At 54.7% G+C, this 25,410-nt stretch overlaps 1 protein-coding gene across 8 annotated transcripts in view; it reads left to right on the top strand.

Moving 5' to 3' along the window:
- The first annotated feature begins 13,761 nt into the window (after window positions 1–13,761).
- The window catches only part of GRIN1 (glutamate ionotropic receptor NMDA type subunit 1), a 67,559-nt gene continuing 55,910 nt past the window's right edge, over window positions 13,762–25,410 (top strand). For 3 of the 8 annotated variants that reach the window (XR_012897173.1, XM_075905401.1, XM_075905402.1), the window contains exon 1: window positions 13,765–17,481. Coding sequence is in view for 7 of the 8 variants with exons in the window: in XM_075905401.1 (XP_075761516.1) it covers window positions 17,224–17,481 (258 nt within the window). In the remaining variant the exon portion in view is untranslated. Of the gene's footprint in view, window positions 17,482–25,410 lie in introns of all 8 variants that reach the window. The other 5 variants (XM_075905404.1, XM_075905397.1, XM_075905398.1 and 2 more) reach the window with 5 other exon arrangements.

Raw genomic sequence — 25,410 nt, 5'->3', positions numbered from 1 at the left:
CCTCTCCAAAAATCCACACGTGGGATTGACTGCACCATGCCTCTGATGACAATGCCGAATAGTTCCCCACCCCAGTAAGCCTGCGCATCGTGCCTGTGGTTCCTGAGGATCAGGAAATGCCCATTCTGGGGGCAAAACTGCAAGGCAGAGCCTTGGCCTTAGGCAGTAAGATGCCTGGTGCTGATGCTTAGCCGTGGGAAATGGAAAAGTTTGGTTTTCAAGCCATTTCAGGTGACAGCTGCAACGTCCAGGGTGCAATGTAGGTCCCATAAGAGAGGGGCGGGGCTCAGTTCAGTCCCCAAATCTCCTGTGCAGACAAAAGAGGCCAAGATGTCCCCACTGTGATTCCACCAATCACTGGAGGAACAAATGCCAATCGCTGGAGGGGAGTGAACAGCAAGGAACACGTGGGAATGCTGCTCCCAGACCGTCGCTCTCTCTCACCGAGCCGGCTAATTCAAAGCCAGGCAGCACACACATGAAGCTTGTCGCGGGAATGGCCAAGACATCCCTGCATGGAGGGATATTGGGGCAGAAATGCTGTAGTTTGAAGGGACTTGCTTAAGGGGAAGATCTCCTCCTTGGGGCTGAATGAGATTTGGTTGGTGGCCATAAGATCCTTGCACCCTTGGCCAGGTTACAGGTGCGGACAGGATAAAACAGCGCTCATTTAACTGTTGCTACTGTTACTTTGCACCTTTTATTTTGGGAGAGGACTTTTTTGAAGTGGCCAAGTCCATCCCAGGAATTGTTAGCAACAAGAAGGACCCTTGAGGGGTTGGACTCGCTGACCTCCTGAGGTCTCTTCCAACTCTACGATTCGATGACTGAGTTGAAATCCCAGAGGGAGAGGGGAAACCCTGGGGCTAGAGAGGAAATAAGAGATGGCCTCTTTAATTCTGAAGAAGCTGTAGTCCTGGGCTAGACTGAAGATCAACGCTGAGTTGAAACGTTTTGCTTTGGGGGGAGAGGGCCTGGCAAGCCACATTGCATCATGATGCTTTTCATCACCGCGCCTTTGTGTCGTCACCTGTCCGTATTTCACTGTTACGTCCAGATGTCGCTACAGTGTGATACATACAATCGGAGCAGGACAGTGGAGAGGGGAAACACCCTGGCTAAGTGCAGTTGCTAGGCAACTGAACCCCCATTGTATGGTGACTGGAGGTGAGCTGCACCTCGGCATCTCTGTGTTCTCATTAGCATGAGTGTACCTTATACTTCGAAATAAATTAACGGCCATATTTTATATAACAAACTCCCACCAATGTTTAAAGCTTTGAGGAGCTGGTGATCCAACTAGAGTAGATAAAATAATTAATACATAAAATCTACCATGACACAAATTCTCCTGCACCCTCCCCCGCCCCCCTATACCTTGTGTGCCCCAGGGGTATGCATGCCATAGTTTGAGAATCCCTGCCGGAGCGGTGATTTATTAAAGGGGATACTCTATAGCAGTGATTCCCAACCTTTTTCTCATGGAGGAGCCCCTAAAATAATTTTTCATATCCCGAGGAACCCCCACCTATGAAAATTGTTTGCTAGGCCAGAAAAAGTTGACAGCGGGGAGCACAATTCAATTACTGCTAAATTTTTTCAATAAAATGTATTTGTAAAGAGCTGGGGTGTCTGTGTGTGTGTGTGTGTGTGTGAGAGAGAGAGAGAGCTTACACTGTAAGAAAAAAAATTGGAGTATTTTTCCTGTCTGTTTTTGTATTATCTAATCTTTTTTTTCAAATAGCAAATATCCTCCCCCTCCGGCCTCTCTCTCTCTTTCTCTTCTCCTCCCTCTCCTGCCTCTCTCTCTCTTTCTCTTCTCCTCCCTCTCCTGCCTCTCACTCGCAGAGCCCAAATGGCAGCTTGCTCCCGCACAGCAGCCCAGCTGAGCAGCGCAGAAATCAGCCAAGCTCCAGGGCGGGAGGCGAAGGCTGTGACAAAGGCTCCAAGCCCCCCCAGCTGAGCAGCGCAGAAGCCAGCCAAGCGCCAGGGCGGGAGGTGAAGGGCATGACAGATGCTCCAGGCCCCGCCCAGCATTATTTATTCCACGATTTCTTGCGGAACCCCCGACGATGGTCCACGGAACCTTGGCTGGGAAACACTGCTCTATAGCCAGGAGAAGATAGAAGCTAACAAAGGGCAGGTAGGAGCTGAAGAGAAACCATCAAATGAGAGAGAGTCTCGTTCAGTTACACATATGAAGGCAGACAGCTAAATAGTGACACCGTTTATGTGCATGTTTGTGCAAACTCTAGAAATCTAAATGCTAAGATGAGTGAACCTGAGTGCCCAGTATTGCAGGAAGATATTGATATAACAGGCATCTGTCAAGTGGTCAGCTCAGTACTGCCTCCTTGTGTCTGGCCCTGGCATAGCAGCTCTCTCTGTCCTGGGGGCAGCAGCCACCTCTGTGGTGGTGAGTCCCCTCCTGTAACTTGGCCCTCCGGCTAGGGCCCATCCAAGTCTCTCGCCCTCCAGCATCGTTCTTAAGCACAAAGGGCTTGTCTACACTATGGAGAAGATTGACCCTCCGGAGATCCATCTTCTAGCGTTCAATTTAGCAGGTCTAGTGCAGACCCCCCAAGTCACACACTGAGGGCAGCCCCCACTGGCGCTGTGTACTCCTCGTTCTGTGAGGAGTACGGGAAGCCAACGGGAGCATGTGGCCCCGTCGGCCTCTCGCAGTGAAGACTCCACAGTGGCTCGGCTTAAGGTAAACCGAATCCTGTTACGCATTTTGCATCACTGGATGGCGGAGCTTAAGCCGACCTGCCTGGTCTAGTGTAGACCAGGCCAAACTAGCTGAGTTAGTTAATGTGGGGGGGAGATAGAAACTGCAAGAAAAAGTATCAGAGGCAGGTCCTCCCTTTCCTGAGAGAACCTTGGGGCAGTTGTGGTGTGTGTGTTGTTATCTGATGAAAATATTAATCATCTGATTAAAATGTGGCACATAGCCAGAAAGGGTTAACCGGCTCAGAGGTTGACTGATCCAGGGTCAACCTGCAAGATGCAAAATGATAAATGGGCTGCCAAGCTAGGTGAGAGTAGAGTAGCTATTGTTCTCTACATCATCAAAAGAAAAGCTTTCTATTGAGCCTCTTCCAGTCTTTTCTTTAGGAAAGGAAGGAGAAATGTCTAACACTAATTCCTGTGGCACACTGTGTGCTTTGAATTGAGAAAAACAGAATGTGGGCTTCTCTGTACCACGGCTTGCTCTATGCGTCGGCGTGGGCCTTCAGAGAGTCCGCAAAGCAGTGCATTCTTCATGCAGGGATTGCTCCAAAAGTAACATGATAGCCAAGCCTGCTCCCCTTGAAATTACTCAGCAAACTGGCCTGGTGAGAGCCGTCGAATGTTACATGTTTGTTTAGGGTCTTGTGGTATGAACAGACAGTCCTGGCTGGTTACTATAGCGTTGATTCCAGATCAGAAGGGAAGACTAACATTGGTGATGAAACTTGACCAAAGCAGTAGTATTGTTCATAGGTCTCTTAGAACGTGGGGGCAAATTGTATGTAAACTAATGGAAGAATTACCTGCTGCTAATTGCCAGGAGGTTTGGGAGATGGGAGGTTTCCTCAAAAGCCAAGAGACTGCTGCAAAGGTATAAAGTCCCTTTGGGCAGAGTCCTTTTTCCTCTCCTATGATGCTCTGTGCGGTGTGGGGGGGCGAGCTGCAAGCCCTAAGGGGTGAGATCTTAAGAGATCCTGGGTCCCTTACAAAGAACTTTGGCTTAATAACCCTGGACTGAGCTGAAAAACGTCCATCTGCAACTTCCGGAACCCCATCTCTATTATGTAACTGAACCTCCAGAACTGAAGGCATGCCTGGAAGTATACTGATCTTTTCTTGCTTTCTCTTTTCTTTTCCAATACATTTCAGTCTAGTTCGATGCTTGTAGCCAGCTCTTGCTTTTTGGGATATGGGCTGAAATGCTGATTGCCTTGAAGGGCACTTAGCAACCTGAACTGTGACTCACTGGGGGGTTGGGTTGGGTGTGGGGTACCTCCGGGGAAGGTTTGTTGTGCAGACACTCGTTGGTCCAGGTAACGAGAGTCCAACTGCTCTCCTTACATAAAACTGTTCATAAAAATCAGCAAAGGTTAAAGACCAAAGGATCGGATCAGTCTAAGCCAGGCCTGGGGAACCTTTTGTGGGTCAGGGGCTGCATACAAGTGAGAGAGGAAAAAAACCCAACAACCCTACTCCTCACCAGCATGGGCTCCCTAATGCTGGGGGGAGCCCTGAGCCTCAGGGACTGGATCCAGGCAAGTCGGGGGCTGCATCTGGCCCCCTGGCCTTTGCTTTCCCACCCCTGGTCTAAACAGAGACACTCTGTTGTGCTGGAAATGGAGCCTATTTGCTGAACAGAGTAATGGGCTGTTCCACCAGCCCCCTTGGGGCTCCCTCCTCCCGTTGGGGGAGAGATGAAATCGGGGGCACAGACGGATTGAAAGGAGTGAGCACGGCCAGCCTAGCGCCAACCCCAGAGTCGTCTTGGATCCGTCGTGACACAACAGCCGCTTTTAGAGTCCTGGTCCAGCGGGGTGTCCTGAACAGACCCGGCCAGCGTGAGGGACCCAGGTGACTCCGCAAGGAATGTGAACACGGTCTGTTCCCGCTCTCGTACCTCCCTCCTGACTCCTCTTCCTGCCTGGTTCCGCCACGCCCCGGACACGAGGGCCAAACGGCAGAAGGCACTTTGGAATCCTAGTGCACTAGAACTGGGAGCGACCTCAGGAAGTCAGCAAGTCCCGTCCCCTCATGGCAGGACCAAGCACCATCTAGAGCATCCCTGACAGGTGTCTGTCCAACCTGCTCTCAAACATCTCCAGGGATGGAGATTCCACAGCCTCCCTCGGCAACTCATTCCAGTGTTTCACCACCCTGACAGGTAGGAAGTTTTTCCTAATGTCCAGCCTTGCTGCAATGTAAGCCCCTTGTTTCTTGTCCTATCCTTGGAGGCCAAGGAGAACAATTTTTCTTCCCTGTCCTTGTAACAGAATAGTGATAGAAATGGAGCTGTGTTAGTCTGGTGTAGCTGAAACAAAAAACAGGACTATGTAGCACTTGAAAGACTAACAAGATGGTTTATTAGATGATGAGCTTTCGTGGGCCAGACCCACTTCCTCAGATCAAATAGTGGAAGAAAATTGTCACAACCATATATACCAAAGGATACAATTTTAAAAAAATGAACACACATGAAAAGGACAAATCAAATTTCAGAACAGAAGGGGGATTGGGGGGGAAGGTAAATGTCTGTGAGCTAATGATATTAGAGGTGATAATTGGGGAAGCTATCTTTGTAATGGGTAAGATAATTAATGTCTTTGTTTAAACTTAGGTGTAAAGTGTTGAATTTAAGTATGAATGACAGTTCAGAGGATTCTCTTTCAAGTGTGGTCTGAAAAGGTCTTTGAAGCAGGATGCAGGTAATCAAGTCGTCGAGACAATGTCCTTTCTGGTTGAAATGGCAAGAAACTGTTTTTTCTTTGTGATCCTGTCTAATGTCTGTTTTGTGGGCGTTGATCCTTTGGCGAAGTGTCTGAGACGTTTGTCCAATGTACAAACCAGATGGACACTTTTGGCATATGATAGCATAAATTATATTTCTGGATGCGCAGGAATATGTGTTCTTGATCTTATAACTCACTTGGTTAGGTCCAATAATGGTATCAGCAGAGTAAATATGTGGACAAAACTGGCAACGGGGTTTGTTGCAAGGGAAGGTACCAGGGTTGGTATTAGCGTGGTATGTCCCATGGTTGTTGGTAAGAATCATCTTGCGGTTAGGTGGTTGTCTATAGGAGACTATGGGTCTGTCTCCCAGAGCCTCTTGGAGTTTAGTATCCTGTTCCAGTATAGGCTGTAGTTTATTGATAATGTGTTGGACAGGTTTAAGTTGGGGGTTGTAGGTGATGACAAGAGCTGTTCTATTGTTGGTTTTCTTGGGTCTGTCTTGAAGTAGCTGGTTTCTAGGTATTCGTCTGGCTCTTTCAAATGTAACTTGTAACAAGTTACTGAGGGTGGTTTGCTGGTGCAGCCTGATACAGCCTCAGTGTGAGGCACAAGGATCTCAGTCCCCTGGGAGTGGCACGGCCGAGTTTCCTCCACCTGGGCATGGCGAAGGGGCTGTCGTCTGGCTGCTAGTGGCACCACATGCTCACCAGGGTGTACCGGATGACAGTCCCCCTGGGGATGGCTGTGGTGGCCTGGCATTTCTCTGTGCCCAGCCAGCTCTGCACACCCGAGGTGACGCTACACTCCGCCCAGCGTCAGGCGCTCGTGAGGGTCCAGAGTGGCGTGGAAGACGGGCGCCTGCCGACGTGCACCCGCTCCAGGCTGGGGTCCGCACAGAGATGTGAAGCAGATGGAGTTGCGGCCCCTCCTTGCCGACCCAAATGTCTCACCCTGATCTCAGCAACCCCCAGCAACTCGGCCCGAGGCCTGGGGTCAACAGGGCGGCCACCCCACCTGACAGGGTGTGACGACGTGGCTGGAATACACCCTGTCCCCCCTTTCCAGCCGGCTTTGGTGGTCAGGCCAGTGTGAGTCTCCCACAGGAAGGCCCAAGCGCCTGACCACCTGCAGAGCCCCTGGTTCCTGTGAAGACTCCCCTACCGCCCCCGAGTGAGGTGAAGGGGTGGGTCTCGTTGGTGAGGGACTGAGGTTCCTCCTGCTTGGGAGCACTAGCCTCCCCTGCGGAGCCACCCCCTCCATGGACAATCCCAAAGGTCGTCGGGGACTCACAGACGCTGCCGGCCTGCTGGGAGGCTGCGGTACCCGGCTCCCCTGGCCAGCGCGTGAGGCCTGGAGGATGAACTCAAACTCCTGCCAATCCTGGGGAGCGAGCCGCAGCGTCCCTCTGGCTCCAGGGAGGGCTGCCAGGCACTGGCACAGCCCAAACGGCAGCGTGTCAGCGGCCCACGAGCGCTGCAGACTCAGCCGAGCCCACGGACAGCTGGATTCACTCGGGGTCAAGCAGCCTTTGGGCGGGGACACGAGGGCCCCTCCTGCGAGGGTAGCAGTGCCCCCCGCGTGGCCGTGGCCGGCTCCGCCTCTGCAGTGCAGATCAGCCGTGGAGCCGGAGGGAGAACAGCTGCCCCAGGCTGAGCCGGGAAAGGAATTACCAGTCCTGCCTTCCAAGTGCTGCCTTTGGGAGGGGGCCGGCCCCAGGGACAGCAGTGGTGCAGCACGGGGAAGGCTCAGTGGCTTCGGGCTGCCGGTGGCAGAGCCGTCATGGTGCAGCATGAAGCAGCGAGGAGGGGACGGTGGGGGGCAGAGCCAGGACGTGCTGAACTTTCCCAGCCGCGCCAAGCGGAATCGTGACATTTCTGCCCCGCGTGGGCGGCGAATCCAGCAGGACGCGGCTGTCTGCTCCTCGTTTCTCCCTCCCGCTTCCCCAGGGCCACTCCCCCCGCCCCAAGCCACCTGCCCGCCCCCACCTGCTGTCTCCAATCTCGGCCTTGGCCTCCCAGCTGTCCACTTCTCTACGACCCGCGCGCCTGCCTGAGACGCCAGCCAGCGCTGCCGTGCTGCGGGGCCCAGCCTTCGCCACCCACACGTTGAATTCGGACACGTGCCCGGATCGGATGCCTTCTCCCACTGCCAGTTGCGACTTCGGACTGGAGGATGAACTCAACCGCTCCCTGCGCCTCTTCTATGCAGAAGCTTGGCCATTTATTTAAAGGAAAACATTGACAAAAGAACCCAGCATGGCCTGCCTGACTATCCTATCACATTCCCTGCCCGTGCCCCATCAGACACTGGGACGGGTTCCTGCTTCCTTCTGGAATCCCCTCCGTCTGCCCCAGTGACCGTGGGGCTGTGTAACGTGCATAGGGGTCTGGGATGGAGTAAGGAGTTGAGCCACCGGGGGCATTACCCTTGAACGTGCTCTTTCCCCTTGTTTTGCAGCCTAGAGAAGTAGATGAGCATCCGGCTGCTCTGCTTAGTTGCCTCTTTTGCTTCTCTTCATTGGCTCTGTAGAAAATATTTTCAGGGTTAAATTGCTTGTCATCTCTGTAACCTGCTGATTTGGAAAGTTTGTCGTGTTGCTTTGATTAGAAATTCTGTGCATAGTAATTAGGGGGAGGGCTAGCTCAGTGGTTTGAGCATCGGGCTGTGAGTTCAATCCTTGAAGAGGCCATTTAGGGATCGGGGTAAATCTGCCAAGGATGGTACGTGGTCCTGCTGTGAAGGGAGGGAACTGGACTGGATCACTTCTCAAGGTCCTTTCTAGTTCTAGGAAATAGGTAAATCTTCATTTATAGGGGCGGGTATAATAATATTCATCACCTGCTTATTAATATTCATTGTGTGGGAGTTAACATTACTAAATAAGGTTTTAGGAAAAGTAGTGACAGACGTGTGAATTAACGCACTAAAACAGATAAAAGGGTGTAACTGGCATCAGGTTGTTGCCACTCGGACGTTGTGTTGAATGTCTGAGGTAAACGTGCATGGGCAATAAAGCAGTTCCGTGTCCCCCCACTGCTCCTGGGTCGACTTCATCCCATCCCCCCAGCGACTTCATCCTGCCTTGTTTCTGAATCCCCCTCCCCCACCCGGCCCCCTCTCTTCTCCTCAGCCTCTCGCTCTCCTCACCCCCGGGCACAAACAGGCATTGGTCTCTCCTATCACCTCGCACTATCATTGGTCCCCATCTCGTTCTTCTCTCTCGACTCCAGAGTGCGCCATCTACAGCTGCTCTCTGGAGTTCCCCTCTTCCAGCTCCAGGTCTCTAATGGCCTTTTCCTGGCTGCTTGTTCGGGCCGGTTTTCCATTCTCACTTCCTCGGCCTATTGGCTGTCTTTGACTCTAGTGACCGTACTTCTCAAAATCCTTTCATCCCTGGGGTTTCCAGGCTATGTCCTCGCCCGGTTCTCTCCTTGCAGGTGACCCTGGGAGACACCACTCAGAGGGTTAGTTAATTCAGGGCAAATTGCTCAGAGACAGAGCTACTTACAGCCCAAGACTGGGGGGTCTTCCACTGTAAGACACCAACCCAGTCACACTGAGCCCTTCTGTTCGCCACAGTGGCTAGCAAGAAACCATGCTAGCAATTCCCGAAGACTCTCCAGGTCTCCCGTGCCACCACCAGGAGCACTCTTGGTACAGGGGAGAGGTTCTGAAAACCAGTCTCACTAAATCAGTGGTTCTCAACTCGTTTCAGTCCACGGACCACCAGGCCAATCAAAACATTTTCGTGGACCGCCTCCAGCACATGTAGCACAGGACGAACGACACAGCAACCGCTCAGCATGACAGCAGCAGCTACACTGACACTCAGAGCCTCAGACGGAAGTTACTGGCAACACAACGTGGTTGTATCCTAGGTGACGCTATGGATGACGCACCGCATGCTTGTGAACACGGCGTAAAACAGCCTAACCGTAGCACTTGCTCACACCATGTGACGTTGGACAATGTTCCTGTGGACCACCGAAAAAGTCACCATGGACCACCAGTTGAGAACCCTAGCACTACATGAAAAGGTTCTTCTGATCCCAGAGGATCAGCCACATTCCCGGGTCAACTTATACCTTAGATCAGGACTACTCAACTTTGGAAGCCCCAGGGGCCACAATGCCGAGGGCCACAACTTAAGTGTGGTTGCATGTACATGCAAATAGCTTCTTTCACACTGACGAGCATGAATACAAAGGTTAAGGCAAGACACACAACTCGCAGGCCCCATTTAAGTCAGTCCTGCTGATCTTAATGAAATGCAACAGTTACCCAATTTCCACCCACCTGACAGCACTTTTCATGAGCAATGACAGTCCAGGAATTGAACCACTAAAACCTGTCAACAGAAGACCATTACTTTTTTGTTTTGGCTCCCACCCATGGGCCATGTGTTGAGCCCCGCATAAATCCAAACTGCATCGCAGACCACAAATAAACGGGCCGCAGGCCACATGCAGCCCACAGGCCGTGTGTGGAGTAGCCCTGCCTTAGATCTTGCCCCAAAAGCACGCTGTAGTCCATCCTTCTTTGAAATGCACAAGAATCCCCAGCAGGGGTCTTGTGCATTTCAAAGCCACGGTGCCCTGGATCAGCAGGGGAATTCCCCCCTCCCCCGCTGGGGAGTCCCCAGATGACCCCAGGCTCCCCTGCTACTGCCCCTTGAAGCGTGCCGATGCATGGTGTGATGGCACGTTGGGGGTCCCCAGTCTCCTGCACCCCGAAATGGCACAAACAGACTGCACCAGCCGGTGGAATAGAGGAAGTTTATTGCCTCTCCAGGATACAGCACAGCACAGATGGAATCTGGTCACAGAGCTGGGCTAGGATGCCTCAGACCCCTTGAGATGGGGGGAGACTGGGCCCCTAAACTCCAGCCCCTTTCCCTAGCCTGTCTCCTCCATGCTCCCAGCCAGCCACTAACCAACCCTCTTCCAGCCCTGCCCCCCAGCCAGGGCAACATTCCACCTTCCTTTGTTCCTCTCCATGGGGGGTGTCTGGCCATACTGGTTGAGAGATCCCTTTGCATAGTGAATAGTGATAGAAATGGAGCCGTGTTAGTCTGGGGTAGCTGAAGCAAAATGCAGGACAATGTAGCACTTTAAAGACTAACAAGATGGTTTATTAGATGATGAGCTTTCGTGGGCCAGACCCACTTCCTCAGATCAAATAGTGGAAGAAAGTAGTCACAGCCATATATACCAAAGGGATACAATTAAAAAAATGAACAAATATGAAAAGGACAAATCACATTGCAGAACAGGAGGGGGATGCGGGGGGGGGGGGGGGAAGGAAGGAAGGTAAGTGTCTGTGAATTGATGATATTAGAGGTAGGGAGAGTGGGATGTTTGTGAGTTAATGGTATTAGAGGTGATAATTGGGGAAACTATCTTGGTAATGGGTGAGATAGTTCAAGTGTTTGTTGAGTCCTTTTTGGAAAGTGTCGAATTTTAACATGAATGACAGTTCAGAGGATTCCCTTTCAAGTGCAGATGTAAAAGGTCTTTGTAGCAGAATGCAGGTGGTTAAGTCATTGAGACAGTGTCCTTTCTGGTTGAAATGGCAAGAAACTGTTTTTTCTTTGTGATCTTGTCTGATATCTGTTTTGTGGGCATTAATCCTTTGGCGAAGTGTCTGAGATGTTTGTCCAATGTACATAGCAGACGGACACTTTCGGCACATGATAGCATAGATTATATTTCTGGATGCGCAGGAATATGTGTTCTTGATCTTATAACTCACTTGGTTAGGTCCAATAATGGTATCAGCAGAATGAATATGTGGACAAAGCTGGCAACGGGGTTTGTTGCAAGGGAAGGTACCAGGGTTGGTATTAGTGTGGTATGTCCTGTGGTGGTTGGTAAGAATCATCTTGAGGTTAGGTGGTTGTCTCCCTACCTCTAATATCATCAATTCACAGACACTTACCTTCCTTCCTTCCCCCCCCCCCCCCCCGCATCCCCCTCCTGTTCTGCAATGTGATTTGTCCTTTTCATATTTGTTCATTTTTTTAATTGTATCCTTTGGTATATATGGTTGTGACTATTTTCTTCCACTATTTGATCTGAGGAAGTGGGTCTGGCCCACGAAAGCTCATCATCTAATAAACCATCTTGTTAGTCTTTAAAGTGCTACATTGTCCTGCACTTTGCATAGTGAGTGACTCATCCTGTTTTGCTGGGTCGTGGTACCCACGGCAGCCAGTGGGGGTTACCCCAGAGCCAGCAGCATAGAAACCAGCCAGGTACCCCCCACTACGTCACTCATGGTTCAAAGGGACAGCCACCACAGAGGTGATCCATGGATTCGTGAATCAGCTGTTCGGCAGCTGTCTCTTTAAACCACGCATCTGCGTGATACAAAGGGGCAGCTGCCTGGAGCCCGAGGTCAGCTGATCCTGGGCTCCCACAGCATTTCCCCAGAACTCTGGATTCGCTCCAGGTTTCCTAAAGTGTGAAGCCCAGAACTGGACTCCAGCTGAGGCCATGGAATCTGTGAATCTCTGTGTGTGGATTTACCTTCAGAGGAAGATCTGATCCTGCACATCTAGACTGCAAACAGGCGTTACCCCCCTGTGGCGCAAATAGGGCATTAATATTAATACAAGTTCCCATCTGACTGTCCCCAGCAAGTTCGTTCCAAGTGTTGCCAGACATAAAAAGTGGAGCTGGCCCATGCACTTCCCTGTGCCTTCTCTTATGTGCCCGTGCGGTAAGCGTTTGTAACTCAACAGAAAATCCGCCCAGAGACCGTCTTAGTGAAATTCCGTCTTAGTGAAAGCCACGGAAGCCGCCACACGGGCAGGACACACGTCCCCTTGAGAGGCTAATGTGGTTGTGGGGCCAAGAAGAAAGCGTTTCTACTCCCTACAGGCTGATCCCACTACGCTACCCAGGGCCGAGCTGTGGTCGTGGCTGCTGTTTACATAAGTGCCATGCTGGGAAAACTCCCATTGTGCACCCCGTTGTCCTCCGATGATCAAAGAGCCGGAGGACACAGCAAGTCAGCTTGTCGTGCGGCGATGCCTTCCGCACCGGCTGAGCCCGGCTTCTGCGCTCTGTGACCTCGCCGCTCTGATGCAGGGAGAGTGCAACCTGGCAGGAGACGGGGCTGTGGAGGGGCGTGGGCACTGCTCGGAGCTCTGGGATGCTGTCTGCCTGGAGCGCTGGTCGGCGGGCACGGAAAAGAACTGAGCAGAGAGCAGAAAAAAAAGGCAAGTCCCGTTCTCTAGCCAGGTCCATCCCCGGCGCACAGGGCCTCGGAGACGCCTCCCCTCTCCTTGCAGGTGGCTCCATGTGCTACTGGGGCTCCAGAGTTTCCGTGGAAAGTGCAGGCAAGCCGGACAACGTTTCCCAGATCTGCCTCTTCCGCGCAGGCCGGATGTGCCCCTGCCTTGGCCAGTGCTTACTGTTGTTACTCCTGCCCTCGGGGCTGACGCGTGACGATGCGGCTGAGAGAAAGCACTGATTGCCGTTAGCTGTCGCATGCTGGATGAGTGTGTCGCTGTTTGGCTCTTTCGGGGTCCTTAATTTCATGCCCTTTGCTCACACATGCCTGTGCTGTCCAGTCAAATTCACCCTTTAATGTCGAACTGGCCAGGAGGGGCTCTGGGACTCTGTTGGAGAGGAGGGCGTGTACACACCCCTAACAGCGGGTGGGCCGTGTCTCAACTGCCCCGTAGAGGTACCCGGCACGGAGACGGTCAGCGGCCTGCAATCCTGATGAGGCAGGCCAGGGCCACGGTTCTTGCTTCCCAAAGAAATGCGAGTCCAGCTGTGTAACTGCATCCCTGGCCGCCCCCAGAATCCAGCCCCGGGGAATTGATTGGAACTGAGTGGGAAGGGCTGGGTGGGGTGTCCATGCTCGGAAGGGCAGAAACAGCCCAGCAGCGGGAAAAAGCAGGGACTTGGTGTCCCTAGTGCCCGGCTGGCCTTGCGTGGGGCGCGGAGGGTGGCTAAGCTGTCCGTGCCTTGCTGCACAAAGCTGGGCAGGGGCTGAAGTCAGCAGGGCCTGTTTTTGTTTTCGGAGCGGGAGCGCCCCAGCTGCGATCCACCTTCGTTGCAGGCTTTGGGGGTGGGACCCCCCCCTGCAGCCGCTGCGGGATGGGCTGTTCCCTCCACCTTCCGCATCGGGCGTCTGCACACAAAGGCCATTTTGCTTCAGCCTTTTCCACCGCATCCATTTGAGCACATGGGACGCTGACAAAATGGTTTCCATAGCAACTTGCACTTCAAAGACGTCAGCAGGGAAATTTGCAGCGGGGGAAAAGAATCCCTTCGACTCGTGTTCGGAAAGAAACCGGGGGCGGGCTGGGGCGAGAGTCTGGAAATGGCCCATATAAACATCCCAGTGGTTTTCTCCACAGCGCTCTCGGTCCTTTGTCCTGTATGCACCGGGGACGCTGATGGCGTCTGGCCCGTGCTTTTAGAAGGGCAGGTCTCTGCACTCGCCCCAGCTCACATTTTTCTTTTCATTTCTTGCTGCTGAAAGCAAAGTTCTGGGGATCCCTGCAACTAGAGACCAATCTGTGACTAACCCTCCTAGCCACGGGCCACGCCCCGACTTGGAGAGACCTGCCCCTGGGTGATTTCCGGACCCGTTCAAGCTGAGACGGCTGCACTCGAAGAACTGTCAGGTGAGCCCCATTGTCAGGGGTATGGACCCAGCACCACGGACCAGAGCCCCACTTTCCTTATGGCCCAGAAGCCTCCCCTGGCCAAACAAGTCAGCTGAGTGGAGGGCCCCCCCCCAAGATATCCTGTAATTTACCAATCCCAAAGTCCCAAGAGTGGCCTGCACAGACATTCGGGGGAAGGTGATTATTTCCTGGGCTCACCCCAAAAAGCCCAGCCAGTAACTGCCCTCCCCTCAGCCTCCAGCAGTTAGCTAGTGCACCTAGAGGGCAACATGACCCCGGCAGAAGGCCTGTGCCAAGCCTGCGCACCAGGTAGGTCTCCCTTGAAGCCTTTCTGGCTAAGAGGCATGTAGGCCTAGGGCTGGTTGTCTGGACCAGGGAGAATTTCAGCCCTAAATCCTGAGCCTCCTCCCCACACGCACTCCCCAAAATCACTGTCCCCCAACCCAACTCCTGTAACGGGAGCCCCAAATGTGTATTGGCCAAAGCCCTGTAGACCTAGGAATCCTTCACTGCTTGGAGGCTCCAGAGGCCTTTGCCCACTGGAAGCCTCGCGCAGCTGGATCCTGCCAAGGGGGTAGGAAACCTCGGAGCACAAAATGCTCCATCGTGCCCAGCTCCGTGCAGAGTGAAATGAGTTCCCGCAAGACAGCATCTGCTTTCTGCTGCGGCCGTGCGCGGGATTAACCCTTCCCTTGCTGAGGAGTCTCGAATGCACACGCCCTTATCTCCCCTGCCCTCGCTGGCCTTAGCAAGTGCCCCCTCCTCACCGCAAAAGATCTGACCCCTCGTCTCATTCCTTATCCTGTTGCAACCCTCCAGCAGGGCTGGCTCCCTCCCTCTGCCCAAGCACATGCCCTCAGAGCACCGCAGCTCCCCACATTGGCTCCCTGCCAGGCAGCCACTTTGGGAGAATACAGGGTGTGGGAAGGACCTGCCAAAGATCCAAAGCTGGGCCAAGGCACAATAACCTCCAGCCTCGAGCCCCCTGTTCTCCCCACCTCCAGAAACCCTTCCCCCGCCCTCACGCTGCCACACCGGGCCTGCAAAATTCTAAGGCGACCCTCCCAGATGCCCCCTCCCCGTGCCTGGCCCAGGCTGTTTATGGGCATCACGCCTCCTGGGGGGGGGGGCTGTTTGTTCGCAGAGCCCCATGCGGTGCTGTGGAGAGGCACTTCCTTAGCTTGTGCTTGCGGCCTGTGTTCTCTGGAGCGGTGCAGGGTGTTTAGCAGGGTCAGGAGCGGGAGGTGCACGCACCGCCAGAGGATGGAGAGAGGCTGTTCTCAGTGGCGACAGGTGACAGAACAAGGGGCAATGAGGGATTGGGGGAGGTCGAGGCCGGATATTAGGAAAAGCTATTTCCCTAGATGCATGGGGAAGCACTGGGATGGGTTCCCTAGGGAGGGGGTGAAATCTCCATCCCCGGGGCTTTCTCCGCCCACCTTGACCCAGCGCTGGCCGTGATGATTTAGTTGGGGTTGGTCTTTGGAAGCCAAAGCATCACCGTAGCTCATGCATGGTGACCGCTGCCTTCCTGTGGCTCTTCTGCCAGACTCACCCAGAGCCAGGGCATTTAGCAGAACAACCCGCCAAGACACACACGTGCCCAGTCCTGAAAACATTGCACCCCAAGAGTCCACACCCACAGGCAGGCCCCGGCCCACTTCAACGCTCAGCGTGAGCAAGGCTGGAGCAGAACGAGTTGTGAGGATCAATCTAAAGCCCAAGGAGTCTGTCCCCAAATGCACCAGCTACCTAGGGGCTGCTCTATTGAGCCCAATACACTAGCTCTCAAGCCATTGAGCATAGAACCCTAGAACTGGAAGGGACCTTGAGAGATCAAGTCCAGTCCCCTGCCCTCACGGCAGGACCAAGCACCATGTAGATCATCCCTGACCCGTGTGTGTCCAACCTGCTCTTCAACAGCTCCAGCGATGGGGATTCCACAACCCCCTGGGCAATTGATTCCAGTGTGTAACCCCCCTGACAGGCAGGAAGTTTTTCCTAATGTCCAACCTAACACTCCCTTGCTGCAGTTGAAGCCCCTTGCTTCTTCTCCTGCCCTCAGAGGCCAAGGGGAACAATTCTTCTCTCTCCTTGTTACACCCTTTAGGTACCGGAAAGCTGCTATGGCCCCTCATACACACCACGTATATATCATTCGATCTGCCCCCGGCAGACCAGCGCTTGGCTCCCTCTCCCCTTACACTTCTATCCCCACTCCCCCCCACGCACACACACTCCAGCTATCGCTGGCTTCCCCCAGACCGCTTGGCCGGGTATCTCATGACCACCTTCCACCCCAGCTAGCTGTTGATGATCTTTCCCGCACACAGCAGCTGTCGATCGACCTGTGCGCCTTCCCCCACCCCAGTTCTCTATCAAGCACCCCGTGCCTGTCCATACCAGCTCTCTAGGCTCGACCTAGCCCCACGCCCACCAGCTCTCTGGCCAGCCCCGGGACCGGACCTCCCTCCGGCAGTGGCCCCAGGCCCCTGAGGCGGGGAGCGGGGTTTGCAGGGGACCCGGGGAGCTGAGCCGGGGGGTCGGTCCCGTTGGCTGGTGCTGGGGGGTGTCTCTGGGAGCAGCAGCGGGAGCGCAGGGCAGGGGAGACGGGTCTGGCCGGCTCCTGGCAGCCCGCGGGCCGGGCAGGAGGAGTCTTCCTCGGTGGGGCCGGGCGCAGCGGCCCTTCCCCAATCCCGGGGCCAGAGAGGGGCGGGCGGAGGCTCCGCAGCGCGCTGCGGTGACGCGCCGGCTCAGTCCCGCGCCTGGCGGGCAGCGCAGCGCAGCGCTCTGAGCTGGGAGGCGGCTGGTGGGCGCAGCGCGGACCCCGGCCCGGGGCGGGGGGCGCAGGAGGGGCCGGAACCGCGCCCTGCGCCATCGCCGCGCAGGGACCGGGCAGTGGGGCGCGGGGCAGAGCCGGGCAGCCGGCGCGGGGCGCGCCGGAATTTCAGCACCTCGGAGAGCGCCGTGCGCCCGGGCCGGCTCCCGCCGCGCTGCCCGCTGGCCCGCGGGCCGCATGGGGCGAGCCCCGCTGCTGGGCGCGGCGGGGACCGGCGCAGCCTCCTGCCCCTGGGGGGGCGCCCCGGGCCGGCGCTGAGCCGAGCCCCCGGCCCATGAGCACCATGCGGCTGCTGCTGCTCGCCCTGCTGGTCTCCTTCTCCTTCGCCCGCGCCGGCTGCGAGCCCAAGATCGTCAACATCGGCGCGGTGCTGAGCACCAGGAAGCACGAGCAGCTGTTCCGCGAGGCGGTGAACCAGGCCAACAAGCGGCACGGCACGTGGAAGATCCAGCTCAACGCCACCTCGGTCACCCACAAGCCCAACGCCATCCAGATGGCCCTGTCCGTCTGCGAGGACCTCATCTCCAGCCAGGTACCCGCCCTTCCCGGCCAGCCCCGGGCTCTACCGGCCAGGTACCGGCCCCTTCCCGGCCAGCCCCGGGCTCTACCCGCCAGGTACCGGCCCTTCCCCGGCCAGCCCCGGGCTCTACCCGCCAGGTACCGGCCCTTCCCCGGCCAGCCCCGGGCTCTACCCGCCAGGTACCCGCCCTTCCCGGCCAGCCCCGGGCTCTACCCGCCAGGTACCGGCCCTTCCCGGCCAGCCCCGGGCTCTACCGGCCAGGTACCCGCCCTTCCCGGCCAGCCCCGGGCTCTACCGGCCAGGTACCGGCCCCTTCCCGGCCAGCCCCGGGCTCTTCCCCAGCCAGGTACCGGCCCCTTCCCGGCCAGCCCCGGGCTCTACCCGCCAGGTACCGGCCCTTCCCGGCCAGCCCCGGGCTCTACCGGCCAGGTACCCGCCCTTCCCGGCCAGCCCCGGGCTCTACCCGCCAGGTACCCGCCCTTCCCGGCCAGCCCCGGGCTCTACCCGCCAGGTACCCGCCCTTCCCGGCCAGCCCCGGGCTCTTCCCCAGCCAGGTACCCGCCCCTTCCCGGCCAGCCCCGGGCTCTTCCCCAGCCAGGTACCGGCCCCTTCCCGGCCAGCCCCGGGCTCTTCCCCAGCCAGGTACCGGCCCCTTCCCGGCCAGCCCCGGGCTCTACCCGCCAGGTACCCGCCCTTCCCGGCCAGCCCCGGGCTCTACCCGCCAGGTACCCGCCCTTCCCGGCCAGCCCCGGGCTCTACCCGCCAGGTACCCGCCCTTCCCGGCCAGCCCCGGGCTCTACCCGCCAGGTACCCGCCCTTCCCGGCCAGCCCCGGGCTCTACCCGCCAGGTACCGGCCCTTCCCGGCCAGCCCCGGGCTCTACCGGCCAGGTACCGGCCCCTTCCCGGCCAGCCCCGGGCTCTACCCGCCAGGTACCGGCCCCTTCCCGGCCAGCCCCGGGCTCTACCCGCCAGGTACCGGCCCCTTCCCCGGCCAGCCCCAAGCTCTACCCGCCAGGTACCGGCCCTTCCCGGCCAGCCCCGGGCTCTACCCGGCCAGGTACCGGCCCTTCCCGGCCAGCCCCGGGCTCTACCCGGCCAGGTACCGGCCCTTCCCGGCCAGCCCCGGGCTCTACCCGCCAGGTACCGGCCCCTTCCCGGCCAGCCCCGGGCTCTACCTGCCAGGTACCGGCCCTTCCCGGCCAGCCAAGGGCTCTTCCCGGCCAGGTACCGGCTCTACCCGGTCAGCCCCGGGCTCTACCCGGCCAGGTACCTGCCCTTCCCCAGCCAGGTACTGAGCCGGCCCCACGGAGCCCTACTGGGGGCAGCGCGCTGGGCACTCCTCAGACCGCCCAGTCCTTGGTGCTCACCTATCACCACCTCCTCTCCCAGCCCCTCCCGCTCCCCCAGCCATGTCCCCCAGCCTTCTCCCTGCCCCCAGCCATGTCCCCCCAGCCCCTCCCCCTCCCCCAGCCATGTCCCTCCAGCCTTCTCCCTGCCCCCAGCCAGTCCCAGCCCTTCCTCACCATCATTGCAGCCACCTCCCCTCCCCAGCCATGGCCCTCAGCCCTTGGTCTGCTCCCCCAGCCATGTCCCCTCCCAGCCCCTGATCTCCCCCCTCCTCCCCCCCCGCCATGGCTCAGCCCTTCATCCCCATCTCTCCATCCTCCATCTTTCTCTCCCTGCAGCTCCCTTCCACACACCCCTGCCCCCCATCTCACTGCCAGGGCAAGGGGCCACTCTACAGCCCCAGCAAATCATGTGTGAGAACAGACAACCAGCCCTTGCATTCCCCCAGGTGCATGGGGCCAGGGTTGGCAGGGATATCTGCATGTGAAGGGTGGGTGGGCTAGTGAACAGGTTTGACGTCTGTGTGAGTGACCTGCAGTGTGTGCTTTTGTGTGGGTGCACACTGCATATGTGTGAATGTCAGTCAGGGAGTGTGTGCACTGTGTGTGTTTGTATGTCTTTGTGTGTGTGCGCATGCAGTATGTCTCCGTGTGTACACTGTATGTCTGATTTCTCTGTGTGCGTGTGTGTGTTTGTATGCCTTTGTGTATGTGTACGTGCAGTATGTCTCCGTGTGTACACTATGTCTGTTTTCTCTGTGTGTGTGTGTGTTTGTATGACTTTGTGTGTATGTCAATTGTGTATGTGCTGTAGGAGAAGTCAGTTCATGCCAATAGATAAATCTCTAACATTTGGAATATTTCTGATGCTTTTTAAAATCCTTTATGGAAAATCTCAGAGGTAGGTAATCATCTATAGCTGTCTCTATTTTTTTCCTATCTCCCATGGAGAGGCTCAATATTCTTCTTTGCTGTAGGGGGTTTTGCTCTATACAAACATATATTCAGACCAAGTGTTACCGAAGGAGAAATAAATGCGAAACCTTTTCCATCTGGGTCTTCCGAAATGGACGCATTCAGCTTTGGAGGAAATAAATACAAGTACAGCCGCACGGGTAGTGATATGGGGCTGAGATGCAGGAGGATACCATGAGACATTCACATAGAAGCTGAAAACAATGTGCCCAGCCCTTCTTTGTGTGCCCAGCAGGAATATACTTCCAAATGCATCCGGCGACTGCAGCTGGTCCAGCCATTTGCCTTTATTTTCGAATGCGGTCATTGAGGGTGACGTTTGTCACCATTAAATCAAAGGAATGATCCCACATGAATTTTGTCACTGTGTTGGGCAGGACCGGACTGCTGCAGGGCGACGGGGTGGGGGCGGAGGCCTTGTGTTCGCGTGGTTTTTCAATATGGTGATTCGCACGGTGCTCCGGCAATTTGTGCTTGTTCTTGTGTCAACCGCTGCGTGACACCAAGGCAGGGCCTTGGCACAGGCAGGAACAGCCGCTCTTCCGTGCCCACGCGGAGCCTCAGTGCTCACACATGACTCCGGGTGGCCTCATTTTGTGTGACAGGCTCTCCCCTCCCCCACCCGCGGCTGCCTCACTGAATTCCAATGAAGCTTTATCTGACTGCATTGCAGCTTTTTATATAAGAGCATTTCGGGCCGCTCACACATGGCACTCGCATGCACGTGCGCACACGCAGTTAAACACTCCCTGTTCCTATGCCCGCCATAAAAGCTACAGGATTCGCTCAAATATTTGGGCTAAAAAATAATGACTCAAACTAATTCTCAATACACAGGACCAGGCATTACTGGGGAGACAGCCGAAGGGCTGTGAGCTGTCTGCATGGTGCTATAAAACCTTCAGCGTTACAAAAGCATTTCATTAAATGCCAAAGATCAACCCTTTAAAACACCTCTCTCTGCCACACACACACACACACCCCCACCCCCCGCTGTGCATACCAGCACACGCAGAGCATCATAGACATGCTTGGCTGCAGCCAGGGGACCTTGAGAGGTCATCTAGTCCAGCCCCCTGGGCTGAGCCAGGACCAAGTAACCTTAAACCAGCCCAGCTGTGTTTGCCCAACCTGTTCTTAAACTTTACAGTAATAGGCAATCCCCCTCCCCCCCTTCTCTTGGAAGCCTATTCCAGAGCTTAACTGCCTTTATAGTTAGAAAGGTTTTTTTACACACTCACACGTGCACATACACACGCGCACATACACACACACACACACACACACACATACACACACAGGAGCTACGTCTAGACTGGCATGATTTTCCGCAAATGCTTTTAACGGAAAAGTTTTCCGTTAAAAGCATTTGCAGAAAAGCACGTCTAGATTGGCACGGATGCTTTGCCGCAAAAGCACTTTTTGCGGAAAAGCGTCCGTGCCAATCTAGATGTGCTTTTGTGCAAAAAAGCCCTGATCGCCATTTTCACGATCGGGGCTTTTTTGCACAAAACAAATCTGAGCTGTCTACACTGGCCCTTTTGCCCGAATGGGAGCAGCATAGTATTTCTGCAAGAAGCACTGATTTCAGACAGTAGGAAGTCAGTGTCTTGCAGAAATTCAAGTGAACAGTGTAGACAGCTGGCAAGTTTTTCTGCAAAAGCAGCTGCTTTTGTGGAAAAACTTGCCAGTCTAGACACAGCCAGGGTGTGTCAACACTGCACCCTTACCTTGAAATTAAACTATGCACTTTGAGCTATGCAGATTGCGTAGCTTATTTCAAGGTAATTTTGAAATAGCTTATTTTGTACAGCGCCAAATTTCTAAATAACCTGCTACTCTGAAATGTCCCTCAATCCTCGTGGAACAAGGTTTGCAGGGACATCAGAAGAGCGAGCCCATTATAGTTCAAAAGAACGGGCTTGTTTCAAAGACACAGAATAATTATTTCAGATTACCGGAAATATCCCGAAATAGAGCTGCAGTATAGACGTCCCCACACGCACACATTGGAAATGTACATGGAGAGACCAGCTCTTGGAAACTGGATGAGTCTGTCACATCTTCTGGCGCCTCTTATTGATGAGGGGGCTGGAGCACATGGCCTTACAAGGAGAGGCTGAGGGATTTGGGCTTGTTTCATCTGCAGAAGAGAAGAGCGAGGGTGGGCTTTGAAGCAGCTTTCAACTACCTGAAGGGAGGCTCCAAAGAGGATGGAGAGAGGCTGTTCTCAGTGGTGGCAGATGGCAGAGCAAGGAGCAATGGTCTCAAGTTGCAGAGGGGGAGGTCTAGGCTGCATATTAGGAAAAACTCTTTCCCTAGGCAGGTGGGGAAGCACTGGGCTGGGTTCCCTGGGGAGGGGGTGGAATCTCCATCCCTAGAGGTTTTTACATCCTGGCTTGACAAAGCCCTGACTGGGCTGATTGAGTTGAGGTCGGTCCTGCTTTGGGCAGGGGGCTGGACTCGATGATGCCTGAGGTCTCTGCCAGCCCCGGGGTTCTAGGATTGCTCCCATTCAACTCACACCAAGAGCTGAGCAAGTAATGGATTTTTCCATCTGTGACGTAGTGGGGGTACTTGCTGGGCTGTGGTGACCCCTGCTGTCTGGAGCAAGACCCAGCAGGGAAAACCTCGCTAGGCAGAGGTAATGCCAAACTTGTTGAGCCAGGGGCCAGACACCCCCCATGGAGAGGAACAAAGGAAGGTGGAAGGCTGCCCTGGCTGGGGGGCAGGGCTGGAAGTTAGTTAGTTGGTTGCTGGCTGTCTGAGAGCATGGAGGAGAGCCTAGGGGAAGGGGCTGGAGTTTAGGGGCCCAGTCTCCCCCATCTCAAGGGGGCCTGAGGCAGCCTAGCCCAGCTCTGTGACCAGATTACATCTGTGCTGTGCTGTATCCTGGAGAGGCAATAAACTTCCTCTATTCCACCGGCTGGTGCAGTCTGTTTGTGCCATTTCGGGGTGCAGGAGACGGGGGACCCCCAACGCGCCGTCACACCATCCTTCGCCCCCAGCCCAGCCCTCACCCCTGCACCATCTTCCAAAGGCCAGGCTGGGAGGTCTGACGTAGCACCTGCCAATGCCTCATGCAGCCCAGCCTGGATACTCCCGCTCCTGCCGCATCATGCAGGGACAGCGGGACCGGTGCTGACATGTAGGGACTTTGGTAGGAGGCTGTTTATTTATCCCCCGTTTAAATCTGAGCAGATTAGGGCTTTAACCTCCAGTACGTCCGTTTCTGGGATTTTCTTTATTATTTGCTGAACATGGAGCCCGGGATTCCCCTTCTGCAGCTGCCACCATTTCTAATTGCTGCAGGACAAGCACCCTATTGCTTGTCCATAACTGACGGGGGGAGGGAGGGCCTGCCTATTTCTCACCTAAAGGGAGTTTGGGTTAGATACTAACATGCAAAGCAATTACCCTGCAAAGCCGCTGCCAGCCTGCCAACGCTCAGAGCCCTGCACAGACATGGAGCTGGGGGGCCGTCTATAGTGACACCAGTGTTAAGGCGTCTAAAGTAGAACTAAGATCCCTTTGGCACAAGAACTCTGCAGGGCACAATTATAATTGTGATATAATTATTAAGATGAAATATCTTCAAACTTCTGCAAAGAAACAGTTTGGATGCTCATTTTTTGCAGTGTTGTTCTATTGCCTTCACATTTTGGGGGGTAGTTGGGTTCTTTGCCCACACAAGACACAACTCTTACAACCCCCAAACGTGTCACACACACACACACACACACACACACACACACACACACACACACACACACACACACTGATACTATCCTGGACATTTTAAACTTTTAAAATTAAGCATATGCACGTCCAAGGCTGTCATGGGTGGGTTTGCAGAGGGAGGGGACAAAGGTGGTGAAAGGGATGGAAAGAAAGAAGCAGAGGAAAGAGTGGTTAATCGTTTTTGGTCCAAATAGTAGCTGGATATGGCACAATTTTCCAAAAAAATACCATGCAGATGTCTGGCAGCCAAGGAAAGTCAGAGAAAGGTACAGGAGAAAGCAAGGAGAACCCCTGAAAAAGGTATTTCCCTCCATAGCAACTTATGCTGATAGCTCATTAGAACAGCAAAGAGACAGTGTTCATGTGTCTCAATATAACAAAGGACAGTTTTCAGAGTAATTTAGAGTTCAAGTAGGGACTATCTAGTGATCTCTCTATCCCCATACACACACTCCTATCTATAGTAATAGAAATGTAGCCGTGTTAGTCTGGGGTAGCTGAAGCAAAATGCAGGACAATGTAGCACTTTAAAGACTAACAAGATGGTTTATTAGATGATTATCTAATAAACCATCTTGTTAGTCTTTAAAGTGCTACATTGTCCTGCATTTTACTCCTATCTATCTATCTATCTATCTATCTATCTATCTATCTATCTATCTATCTATCTATCTATCTATCTATCTATCTATCTATCCCCATTGACCGTCCTGTCTGTCTGTCTGAAATCCAACCACCAGACAATGATCAAACCAGCAGACAAAGGGGATACCAGTGTCATCTTCAACCATGATGACCACATCAGTGAAGCCAACCAACAACTCTCTGGTGCCACCTACTACAAAGAGCTCAAAAGGCCTCTCCCTGTCTCCCTCCCCCACCCCAGCACAGTTCACACAGAAATTTAATGACACAAACAACTCTGACATGTGCTCCAGCCTCCTCATCATTTTCGTTGGCTTCCGCTGGACCCTCTCCAATTTGTCCTCCTTTCTGTAGTAGGGGGACCCCAAAACAGGACGCAGTCCTCCAGATGTGGCCTCCCCAGTGCGGACTAGAGGGGAACGATCACTTCCCTGGATCTGCTGGCAATGCTCCTCCTAATGCAGCCCAATATGCCGCTAGTCTTCTTGGGGACAAGGGCACCCTGTTGATTCCTCTCCAGCATCTCATCCACTGTATTCCCAGGTCCTCTTCTGCCGAACTGCCACTTAGCCAGTCGGTCCCCAGCCTGTGACAATGCCTGGGGGTTCTTATAGAATCCTAGAATCCCAGGGCTGTCAGAGACCTCAGGAGGTCCCTGAGTCCAGCCCCCTGCCCAAAGCAGGACCAGCCCCGACTAGACTATCCCAGCCAGGGCTTTGTCAGGTTGGGACTTAAAAACCCCTAGGGATGGAGATTCCACCCCCCTCTAGGGAACCCAGCCCAGTGCTTCCCCACCCTCCTAGGGAAAGAGTTTTCCCTACTATCCAACACAGTCCTTTTTTAAATTATGCCCCCCTCCCCCAATCGTGTGTCGAAGGCTGCCTTTCAACAGTTGGCAGCGAGGTAGCTGCTCTCCTACATATGAAACCCTGACCCAGAATTGAGTCAGCTACAAATGATTTAGCACCAGGTTCCCCACGAACATGCGGTGCACAAGAGGTGAGAGGCGGCTCTCTCCTGCCGACGCTCTGGTCCCGACGTGAGTGGCTCTCCTCACCAACTCCTACCTCTTGTGGTTCTTCTCGTGCTGAGCAGGTGCACTATGGCCTGGCTACTCTTCCTCCATTCCAAGCCCAGATGCTTCACTTGTCTTCCTTGAACTTCACTGGGTTTCTTTTGACCCAGTCCTCCAATTTGTCCAGGTCACTCTGGTCCCTCTCCCTACCCTCCGGT

The sequence above is a fragment of the Pelodiscus sinensis genome, chromosome 22 (assembly GCF_049634645.1).
Source record: "Pelodiscus sinensis isolate JC-2024 chromosome 22, ASM4963464v1, whole genome shotgun sequence".
NCBI lineage: Eukaryota > Metazoa > Chordata > Testudines > Trionychidae > Pelodiscus > Pelodiscus sinensis.
The sequence above is the reverse complement of the archived record's forward strand: the minus strand, read 5'-3'. Positions and strand labels throughout refer to the sequence as shown.